At 39.6% G+C, this 12,401-nt stretch overlaps 1 protein-coding gene across 3 annotated transcripts in view; it reads right to left on the bottom strand.

The window, feature by feature from the left end:
- CTNNA1 (catenin alpha 1) overlaps positions 1–12,401 on the bottom strand; it is a 68,697-nt gene that overhangs the window by 54,641 nt on the left and 1,655 nt on the right. For all 3 annotated transcript variants that reach the window (XM_079969756.1, XM_079969754.1, XM_079969755.1), the window contains exons 2-3: positions 5,064–5,170; positions 2,073–2,268 (exon numbers count right to left, since the gene is read on the bottom strand). In XM_079969756.1, the coding sequence (XP_079825882.1) occupies positions 2,073–2,268; positions 5,064–5,168 (301 nt within the window). In that variant the 5' untranslated portion in view covers positions 5,169–5,170. The remainder of the gene's footprint in view (positions 1–2,072; positions 2,269–5,063; positions 5,171–12,401) is intronic.

Raw genomic sequence — 12,401 nt, 5'->3', positions numbered from 1 at the left:
CACTGGATGAGGTAGTTTACACTTCCTATGGCAATAAATGAATATGTGGAAACAGCACCATTTTCTTACAAAACTGGCAGAATCCTAATAAATATCTATTGCAATTATGAAAATAGCTGTAAATTGCCAGGAGAGACATTGCATCCTATTAAAATTAATTAAAATAAATCCCACCTTCTGAAAAGAAAAAAATATAATGCACTGGATTTTTCCCCCCAGAGACGGAAGACAGAGATATTTCTTTCAATTAAAAGAAAATTTCTCAAATCAGACAATTTGTTACCATGCTCTCAAAAGCAGAGAGGTCAAGGTAATTATCAGAAAATTGTATAGTTGAGATCTCGTTTTACAAAGGGCCATTATTGTTAATATTATTTATTAAATTTATTAGTTGCTTTTTTCTGCCACTCAAAGCAACTTACAATATTTTAAGCAAAAAACACAAATACATACATACATTAAAATCAGCATTAAAAAAACTCTAGATTAAAAAAATTCCACCCATGCAAAAAGGCTGTCAATAGTTAAAAGCCTGATTAAAAGGTATGTTTTTGGCAGGTGCCTAATTTTATTAATAATGATATGTAACAAGTCTCCCTGGGGAGAGCACTCCATAAGCAGTGAGCCATCACTGAAAAGACACATACTTATGTTGCTACCCTCCAGACCTCCCATGGAAGGTCCTCAGCAGGGTTCATGTCAGTTCATATGGGAAGAGCGGTCCTTGAGGTACTGCTGCCCTAAACCACACAAGCCTTAATAGGTCAAAATTAGCACCTCAAATTGTGGCCAGAAACTACAGTAATTGGTAGCTAGTGCAGTGGCCTGGGTTGGTGTTCTGTGCTCAGACCATCTTACCCCAGTGAGCAACCTGTCTGCACCAGCTACGGTTTCTGACATATAACACACTAAAGTGATCTAATCTAGAGATTACCAGAGGGTAGGCAACATAAATTAGGCTATTCCTGTCCAGATAGGGCAATGGTGGTGAACCTATGGCACACGTGCCAGAGTGGGCACTCAGAGCCCTCTCTGCGGGTACACGAGCCATTGGCCCAGCAAGCACAGTGGCCATCTGCTCCCCCCCCCCCAGTGCGGGTGGGAAGCGTTCCTTAGAGTGTGCTCTGCCCACAGTGGTGCTGGGTTTTTTTTGGGGGGGGAGGACCACGCCGCTGTGAGCAGCAAACATTCCGTAAGAGCACGCGTTGTGTGAAGTGAAGTTCCGTGCCCACGAACGAGCTGGCGGTGTGCTGTTGGTGAGCTGGAGGCGCATGTTTGCTGACGCGAGCGATTTGCAGCATTTTTAGTGGTGTTAGTTATTTTCTGCATTCCCCCTAAAAAAGCTCCAGAATCCTGTGTAATCCCCCCCCCCAATAAAAACCTCAACAACTTTGCCGTGTTGGCACTTTGCGAAAACTAAGTGGGGTTTTGGTTGCAGTTTGGGCACTTGGTCTCTAAAGGTTCACTACCACTGAGATAGGGGCACAGCTGGGCTTCAAGGTGAAGCTGATGGAAGGCACTCAGCACCACTGAGGCCTCAAGCTATGTACCTGCTCCTTCAGAGGGAGTGCAACTCCATCAAGAGAAGGTAACCTCCCCTTCATCAGGTCTATGGAACCACTTGCTAATAGTGCCTTGGTCTTAACATAGTTTGAGCTTCAGTTTATTTAAGTTTATTTTAGAAGCAGAATTTTAGTAGCTTGTCTTACTGAAGATGAAAATGGCATTCCACAAAGCTAATTGGGTGACTTTGGGTCCGTAACTATCTCTCAGACTAACCTACCTCACAGGATTATTGTGAGGATAAGAAGAAGATGGGGGACTATACATGCCACCTTGAGCTCCATGGAGAAAGGGCAACATTAAAATGAAATACACCTGTAAATAAAATCAGTACAATTACTTAAAATTGGCTGCTTTCTCATAATCAAAGGAATGAAAACTGACCTTTAAATATGTGCATGTATTGAGAGGCAGGCTACTAGTTTTGTAGACTGAGAACTTTAGTGAACTAATTCACAGGGCTGGGACAGCAATTCAGCTTCCCACCACAATGTGATGTTACTACATACCTTGTTTGCGAACATCTTCCACCGCTGCCACCAGCTCTTCTTTAAGAAACTGGCTCTCCTTTGCAATTTTGTCCCCTTTCTCCAGGAAGTTCTCTGTTGCCTGCTCAACTGATGCAGCTAGAACATGAGCCTTTTTAGATCGACCTCTTTTTTTGTTGGAGGGACCTTTGTTACTGGTATTAACCAGTGTTGTAACCTGGAAAGCAGCATCACACAGGACATATTATTAGTTGACAAACTATGAGAACCTTCCCTGCTAATATGGTTCCAGATTTATTTGTTGGACAAGCATCACAATTCAAGCAAGATCGACTGCATTTTAATTAAACAACATCAAGCTAAAAGTCTGTTAAGTTTAAAAGAATTTTATGTCAAACAGTTAAGTAGCTGAAACATTAGTTGCTGATTAGGAGTGTAGACTTTAATGCAAATTTTCAGTTTTCTGCTCCAGAACAGTTTTTACAGGCAGTTCTCACCTTTATTTCTTCACTCCTGCATCTTTAAGCTCTATCTTCACTTACCTGGTTGGTAAACTCTGACTTTGTGGATCTTTCATCTGCCTGCCTTTCCCTGATGCACTTTAGCACTGAATTTCACCCTCTCCCATATTCAGTGTTGTTTTTTTTCTGGGGGGATGCAGGGTACGCATACCCCTAAACATTTTGTGAATCTAAATTTGGCCTCATTGAGGGGCAGTATTTCAATATGAGTAGGAAAATGAAAGTACCCCTAAACATTTAAGAAAAAAAGCACTGCCCATATTCATACTGCTTTTCTCAAAAACTGCTTTTCTCTCATCCTTTTCCAAGGCAATTTCTTCTCATGATACTACATGTCTGTGGTTATTCACAATTACTTTCTATATTATGGAAACAGGTCACTGTTTTGTATACACAAGACATAAGTTTAATGTTACATGGGATTTTGCTTTCTTATGTTTGAATTCCTTCTTCTAAAGAGCTCAGGGTGGCATTCATGGTACCATTCAATTTTATCCTAATAAAGTTGCAAGATAGAGAAAGCTGCTTGGATGAGGCCACCCACTAGGATAGACCAATTTAAAGTTTCCCCATTTATGTTTCAAATATTTCCTCAACAGATATGCAAAAGAAAACGTGCATCTGCATGGAGACCACAGAGGAAATACCTAAGTTCTTGAGATCAAACATTACACAAATCTCTTGATTTATAACTGAAGAAAGTCTTTGCACTACCTAACAGGATACTTCCTTTTCACTGTTTTAGAAAATATTTTGTGATATATAACATTGCTAATTTACTCTTTGTTAATGATTGTGTATTGCTAAATTGTATTATTGCTTATTATATTGGATTTTTGTTTTAAAGTTTTAATTGTGGTTTGGATCAAGCTATGCTGGACTATATCAGGAAGGGCCAGCTGCAAGAAATAATAGAGCTGCATTGGGATGGTGATTTAAAGTAAATGCAAGAACAATTAGCAAAGTGATTTGCTCACAGACCAAGCACTCAGAATCTCTTAGAAGCAAAGAGCTGAAAGTTAAGGTCCAAAACAAGGTATTTCCATGTGGGAAACGCCCACCTTTGTAGGAAACAAAATCACATATCCACAATGTGATTGCACAACTTTGTCCTCTTTCTTAATTTAATAGATTATTGTGATGAGGTATAGGTTGGATTGTCCTGGAGATTGATATTAAAACTTGAGACAACTTGTCTTGCCCTGACCCTCAGTATTGTTATATATGCATGACCTATTATGCCACACTTACATTTGATCTCAAAAAGGAGATATTTTGGTCATGATTTCCTTTGAACAGAAATGCACTCTAATGTTATTTGGAACTGAGTCAGTGAGTGAGGCGCGGTGCAGATATGACATTTTGCAGTCTCTTAATCATGGTTGGATCAGATGTGCCAACTCAGGCTCATATGCTATTCTCCATGATCACTCCCCTGAGATAATTACAGTCAGTATTACATTTACCTCAAGTTGAATGCTACTCATAGCTGACTTTAAACAAGAATTAGAAGCTATAAATTGGAAGGAAGTTTTAATCTCTGCTTTAAAGTTATCTATGCTCAGTGTCTGAAAAATGCTTCTAACCATATAATCACTTGATTCAATGTAGATATTAGTATCAACCATTAGCACCAAAAAGGGGAAAGGGAGGGAGGGAAGGAGTGCATACACCAGGAGGAGTGAATGAGACTGTTGGGTGCTCCTTGTCTCTCAAGTCAGACATAGTATAGAGATCACCAAGTACTATGGACAAAATCTTCAACAGATGCACTCAAATCTGATTGAAATGACAAACTTAACTAATTAAGTCCCATTTAAACAAATGCATCTTCACTGATTAACAAGACTAATTTATTTTGAATCAGGTAGGTAGCTGTGCTGGTCTGCCGTAGTCGAAACAAACAAACAAACAAACAAACAAACAAGTAAAAATCCTTCCAGTGCAGTTGGTCTCTAAGGTGCTACTGGAAGGAATTATTTTGAATCGAGCACAATACCTTTGATATTGGTTTGTGGTTTTAATAGAGGGCCACAGATTCCATTTTAAGAGACCAATATAAGATTTGCTTTAATTATCTATCTATCTATCTATCTATCTATCTTAGTTTTTTCCCACTGTTTCACCAAGTGGACTTCATTGATGAGCAAGGATTTGAACCTGGGATTTCTCCCATTCAAACTCAACATTCAAGAATATTTTACACAGAAGGCATTATGAAAGATAGTATCAGATCATATTTACCAGCTATGCACCAGCTATTTTAAAAAGGTGATTTTTTTTAACTTGTTCATGTTTTATTTTGAAGTTTTCTTACAAAAAAGAAAATGTGGGCAGAAGACTACACATTGCAAGTTTGCCATGGTGCCCACTTTATACTTGGAAGTCCAATGCAGATCTTACCGACTAGTACAATTAAACTAATAGTTACCCAACTCACTACTATTGATCCAAAACATTATTAGAAATCACCACATACAGCTTTTGTTACCTGGGTAACGAGAGGCTCTAACAACCTTTCAACTGCCAATGTCCTTATCTCCAGACTTTTCGGATCCCATTTGAAGTTAACGTTTCCTGCATTAATGGTAGTCATTTCTGGGGAAGAAGAGAGACTTATTCGGTTATTATTTCACTTACTAAAATTCTGTATACAGCACAAACTGGTGATTGTTTTAACTCAGAAGACTTGCTGAATTCAACAGGGCTTACTCAAAAGTTAAGTATGCATTGAATGGATGCCTCCGCTGCAGGCTAGGACAAATTACTTCTAGTACTAGAGCTCTGCCGCAAGAGCAGACAAAATTTACTCTTGTCCTATCCATCAAAGGAAGAGTTGGATCAGTAGCCATCATTTAGCCCTGACCTGCAAAATGAGATCTACTTTTGATTTCCGTCCCTGCATTTTTCTCTATATACCTCCACTATGTTTATATCCATCTACTGTTTTTCCTAGTCTTTTTCTGCTAAGAGAGCCACCCCTAACAGAACAAAACTTAAAATTATATATGTCACTGCTGCAACCCACAAGTCAAAGACCAATGAGCTGGATGACAGTTGGGAGAAGAAAGAAAGAATAGATTTCTCTCTCAAGTGGATTGCATAGGTTGATCTATGAGGAATTAATGTGTTGATGGTCTTGACTGAACAGAAGGATAGACACCTTGTCATTCCTACCACGATTCTTAAGTGCTGCAATAAAAACACAGCAGCAACATCCTTTCTGTACTCGCTGGAAACCCTCAGAGAACACACATTCAAGTTTCATGAAAAAGAAGACAGGGACTGACAATAAATGCAGTGCAGCTGGGACTAAGACAGCCCTTCGTATTTTACACAATAGCTACATCCACCATTAACACAGGAAGACAAACAAGGATTTCCTCTCTCTGTTCTCACAAACTCTGGAAACAACGTGGTACTTTCAATGCTTTAAGAAGCCCTTCTTTAACTCCTTCCAACTATCCAGTTCCACATTACATGGCACAGTAGAAAACAGATTATTTGGCTTTACACTCTCCAGAACAGACACAGTCAATAATACAACCAGTTCTGCATCCACATACTGTACGTTTTCCATAGCCAAGTATATAGAAAAAGCTGACTACAACATCACTGCTTAAGTACTTTTTAGTATATTACCTTACCACCTCATGATTTGACCCTGACCACAGGTACAAATCTTTGATATGTGGGAACATTCTCTCCACTCTGATCAGTACAAAGATCCCACTATCTTATCACAACATGCTTGCACAGCAGGGGGTGGAAAAAGGATAACTCCTTAAACTGTAGCTATTATTATGGTTTAGAGGCCAGGCAAGTTTCAAGCTAGGATTCTGTGATATTTTGGTTGGTGTAATAAATAAATTGCCCTACTATGGTTAAAAAAAAATCCATAATGACATTCATGCATTAAATATATCTCTAGCAATCACAGTTACAGACACTAACTTTAAAATCCAGTGAGAATATGCTCAACTGAATGTCAAATGGGAGATAATCCAATTCTGATAATGAGACATGAATCCTTACTGCTACACAGTCACAACCCAGAAACTGATCAAATTCAATAATTTGCCAAAAACTACACTATACTGCTGTAATGCATACAAAAGATGGTGGCTTAAGAGTCATTGTAGGGAGTGATAGCGTGCAATGTTTATTTTATCTGTCACATACCACATGAATTGTTTTTAGGACCCTTGAGCAACAGGTGCCATTTGCAATACAGGTATGACTTCCCAAAGATGCCTACTGTTTTGCCATTTTGCTAAAATACATGCTTGCATTAAAAAGTGCTGATTTCCCCCCATTTTTATCACCATGGTGCCTTCCTAAGTTCACCTTTGAAGCAGTAGTTCTAAGCATAGCAAAATTTCCCTCACATTTTCTATTACACTCCGGGCAAAGGATGGGCATGGAGGCCAGAGAATGAGTCCATTACCACGTGAATTTAGCAGAAATTAGCTTTACAAAGTCTTCCCCTACCCACACAACATGATTCTAGTCACACACTCCACCCCCCTTCCACAAGTGCAATATTTTCTACCTTATTAATGTTCCTGCCAATACTACAGAATTGTGGCATCAATTCTGTTTCTTGGAAATCTTTGCAAGGTCTACCCACTGTGTGCTTTGTTTTGTCCCTCCTATCTACTACACCCTTCTTTTCATTCAGTCTTGGCTTTCACTGATCCTTTGAGTTCCAAGCCCACCACCAGATCTCATTCAGCCACATTATCTCTGGACTCCTAGGTTCACAGTAGGTTGAATAGGTAGCAAACTAAGCATCATCTGCAGAAATTTAAATAGAAGAAAGTGCATTACAGTGGCACCCCGGGTTACATACGCTTCAGGTTACAGACTCCGCTAACCCTGAAATAGTGCTTCAGGTTAAGAACTTTGCTTCAGGATGAGAACAGAAATCATGCTCTGGCAGCACGGCAGCAGCAGGAGGCCCCATTAGCTAAAGTGGTGCTTCAGGTTAAGAACAGTTTCAGGTTAAGTACGGACCTCCGGAACCAATTAAGTACTTAACCCGAGGTACCACTGTATTTCTTCATTTATAGATCGCCTTTCCACTAAAGAGCTCGAGGCACTGTACATGGTTCTCCTCCTGCCCCATTTTAACTTCACAGCAACCTTTCGGGAAGTAGATTATGCTAAGACCCAAGGTTACTCAGTGAGTAGGGATATGAACCCTCATCTTCTGAGATATGAGCCCAACAATCTAACCACTAAACTATATTGGCTTCTATCAGGGAGAAAGAATCTGTGCCACAGATTTCACAATGAAATCAGCTCACGGTATCAGTTTAAGAGGAAGGCAATGGTTGCTGAAAAGGAATATCTGTGCAGTGATGTCATCTTTTCACTCAAGAGTCTCAAACTTTTGTTCTTCTATGCTGCTTCCATTCCAGTCAGAGAGAATACGGGGGGACGGGGGGACGGGACCACCTCCAATATTGAATAGAGCAATGCATCAGTTTTGGCAGGAGGCCTAGATGACAATTAAATGACTGCATTAATGCAAGTACTGTACTTGTCTGGCAGACTACATACCAGACATTAATCATCCTATCCAAAGAACTTTGACTACACATCACACACATATTCTAGGCAGTGCCTTCAACAAATAGTAAAAAGGAAAGAAAGAATGGCAACACATCCTCTTAATGCTGACTGATTCCGTAGAGAAGCAGTTGTAGGGGGACAAGAGAAACCAGTTATTCCAGAAAGAACACATATATGCAAGTACACCCTAAAATTACACTGCCTAGCAATTTTATCCACCCATGACCAAACTTTTAACATTACCTGTCCCTCCTGTTTGCCCTAACAGAAAATGTGGAATCACAGTATGGCATTTGTAATTGGGGGTAGGAAACTAAATTTCCAAGTAGGTATACCAAAATGAGTAATTCTACGCATGCATGCAGGAATAAGGCTTACATGGATTTAATAATGTTGTACTGGATATGGCTTGATACATAAAAAAAAAAAATCCTGTTCAAAATAGAGACCCCTTTACCAATAAATAAACAAACCGCTGAGGCTCATTTCTCCCTTATTAGGATTGGCTCCCTCCCTCAAGTAGCAGAATTTTAATGAGTCCGTTTGTACTAGCACCTTTCTGCTAAAATTATTGTAGCAATCACCTCCATTTAGTGTTAGAAACTGGGATATGAAAGCTAGGAGCTAAACGGCACCTTAAATCTAGGTTATGGGCACAACAACAGAATGTCTAGGCACACTTTTTTATAACAAGAATACAAAGCTGAAAATGAATGAACTGCAGCTAAAATACAATGTTCATTTTCTACATGGTCTAGTAGTCCTTCCCCCCCTAACATTCTTAAAAGGGCCTCTAAAATCACAGGCCTCTAAAACTTTTGACACTGGTGAGTCAGATGATAATAGTATGCCAGCTTCAACTTTTTGCAGACAGACCAAAATACCAGAGATTGACACATAAATTTTCAGTTCCAATGGATGTTTATAGTGTTTTACAATATACACCTAAATTGGAAGAGGAAACAAAATCTCTTGCCCTAATCTGTCCCTCAACTCAGAACACTGCCCACTAAATTTATGTCAAGTAGTACTTACTCCACACTTTAGAAGTCTGCAATACAATGTATCTGCTATCATGTTTCAATCATAAAAAACTTTCATCTTTTAAGTATGGTCCTCCCCAACATCCTTTCTCCCACACCCAGTGTAACAGTCACAGAGGTAAGAAAATGTTGCCTAACATATAATGGAACGATGCAAAAACAAAATCAAATTTCAACCTGACTTGGAAATATTTATCCTATGATATGAATAGTTCATCCAATGAGATAAACTAATCCTGTTTCTTGCTCCCCAAATCTCTTTCACTAGGTACAATTCAGAACCTAACCAAGTTTCGTGCGCTATTTTCAATGATACACAGTGGTGTGTACATTGTGGTGTGTACATTGGGCAGTATGCTGCAAAGGAAAAATTGATTACTCTGAAAATGGGTGCAGCCAGGGCCAAATCTGAACCAGAATGAATTTTAAGAATCCCCCACCCAAAAAAGTTGAAAGCAAGCCGTTCTGCAAAGAAATGCCAAGAAAGGTTTCTTTCCTTTCCAGAGAGATTTCTTGAACAAGAAGGGACGTAACAGTTTTCTCAGACTTAAAGTTCCCTTTGTGCCAAAGACACAAGCTGACGACATACTGCTTATCTCCAGGGAAGAAAGCAAAGTGTGTTTGCTAATTTGTGCTATAGGAACAGCACAGAGCTGCTTCCAGGTGCCTCAATATCACGAAACCCCAATAACACCTATGAGAAATAACCACAGGGTTGAGATACAGTTGCTTCCCACATCAGCATTTCTGAGGGTGCTGGTGATACCATGGAAATTAGTCAAATTATCTGGGCAACCATGTGGTTGCTCCTTTTAGGGGTTATTGAAGTACAGTAGTGTGCTGGCAACAAAAGCTGCCCCCTACAGCTTCAGCAAAATATGAATCTCCCTGAATTTCATATAATTCCTGCACAGTACCCAAAAATACTTCAAAGACAAGACACCAAAGCCCTCACCCCACCCTGGATTTCATCGTTACAATATATCAAAGCCTTCTTAGATTCCATTAACCTCTTCTCAATGAAAGTGAAGGTACTCAAATGGGACATTCTTTCCTTCTCCACTTCCCACTCCCTTCCTGTGTGTTGAATTAGAGATTGTAAACTATCTGGGTAGGGCCCTTGTCCTACCTGTTTTTACTTCATAATCGTTTGTCATGTTGTCAAACCTGCAACTGTGTTGAACAAATTAGCGGTTGGTTTAAAACAAGTCAACTTCGCAGTGGCTTTCTGAAAGTGGCTTCTTTGAAAAACTAACCATGTACATTGATGCAACACAATAAGCAATACTCTTTCTATTGGAAGCAACAATTAATTAGATTTGAACTATACCAATGTCTAGGAGTGCAACTAATGTTCCTGCTACGCAAGCCAGGCCAGAATTTGGGGAGCTAAAGTTAGTCATCACCCAGAAGGTAACCCTGTGTACAGTGTTTTATAACAGTTATGTTCAATTCTCAAAACACCTGTAACTTTTACTCAGTGGTTCTATAAACAAAGTGAAAAAATGAGATACTGTCTCCAAGAAGTATAGAACAGGGGAAACCTACATAATCCATGGGATCCCAGGAACAAAATATTAACACGTATTACTGTATTCCAGTATTATACAATTTAGCAAGATATGAATGAGGCTAGCATCCTCTGGGCTTATGGATTCCTTCTACCCCTCCACTAAGGAGTTTGGAAGCTTTCACTTCTGCTTTTGGTTAATTGCAGTTTCTCATGTTGTCCAGACCCATCACTGTGGTTAACATTAAACACTTCGTTTCAAAGAAGCCACTTCAGATACAGTGGTATGAAGCTGACTGGTTAGTTAACCACTAGATAATTAACCAAAGTTTCAAATCTAATACTGTATGCCAAACCACGGTTAAACAAAAAGCATTTTAACTCCTCCTTGGTGGGAGGGAGCACACAAGCCCAGGAGGAGGCTAGGCTTGTTCATATTTTACTAAACCATGTTTTAGGTGACATTGGGAGTAACCATTATGTGCTACACTCTTCTTCTGGGATTTATCGTATCAATAACAATTTGACATATGACAAACATAACTTATTGCTTAATGTGGTACTTTAGAACTGTATTCTCTAAGATTATGCTCATGTTTCCTTACTATATTGTAAGGAAAATTGTTTCTAAAGGAAAATGTACCACATGATAAAGCACAACAAAAAGGCAAGGCTCTTAAAATATGCTTTTAGATGTAGTTTTGTAATTTAAATGGAAGTGAGTTCAATAATATGAAATCCTACTGTTATGGCACTGCAGCGGTTATATGACAGAGTTCTGGGAGGTACAATATTTGCTGTTCATAAACAGCAGCTGGGATTGCAAAGTAACTCTGCACTCAAGGCACCAGTTCTTTACACCTTAACTTCCACACATGGGTCCATAATTTCTGGCTGGCCTTGGTCACAAAGTCAAAAATTGTGCTTGCCCACTCCTGACCCTTTTCCAAGGCAAAAGGGAGACTCAAAAGGCTGCCCACTGCTCAGATACGTACAGTAGCTCTGAACACCTTGGCCAACCAACAACCACACACCCCGCAATTCATACAGTATTTGTTTTTTATTCCAGAACAGGAAACGACAGCTTGGGGGGCGGGGCAGTGCTTGCTGATCTGGCTATTATCCAAATTTGTAATGGTTCAAGTCACCACTCAGCAACCAAGTTTGGTGGGTAACCTTGCCCCAACTTTTGTGTCCGGATTTCCACTTCCTGAAATATGGCAACCCTACCCTAACCTACCTCATACACATCAACCTATCTTAAGTCCTCAGGGCAGGGTGAGTTACGGCTTAGTCCAAGCAAACTTGCCCAGGATTACAGTACTATATACTTTCTGAACACTTAACATGCCACTTGTTCCTTCCTACAAAAAATCAATACAACATATGTTACTTGCGGCACAGATGCCTTGTAGCCCAACAATGGAACTCATCCTGGCTATTAACAGGAGACAGATTGGATTTATTAAATTATGGGATGTTTTGCTAATGGGCAAATTAACACAACTAAACCAAGATTGTGAAAAGTAAATTTATGGCAGGCGGCCACGGTGTTTGAAAACACACACGATCCGAACACTACTATTGACGCACACAAGATCTCGATTGTCAATGTTTATCAGATCACCCAAGGCTTATAATTGGATTTAAGGAGAAAAGGTGTGTCGGGAGGCTTACAGGAGGAGTTTGCTGATTCAAG

Source organism: Podarcis cretensis (assembly GCF_951804945.1).
Source record: "Podarcis cretensis genome assembly, chromosome: 3".
In the NCBI taxonomy this organism is placed as follows: Eukaryota; Metazoa; Chordata; class Lepidosauria; order Squamata; family Lacertidae; genus Podarcis; species Podarcis cretensis.
This window is presented reverse-complemented; position numbering and strand designations above follow the sequence as displayed.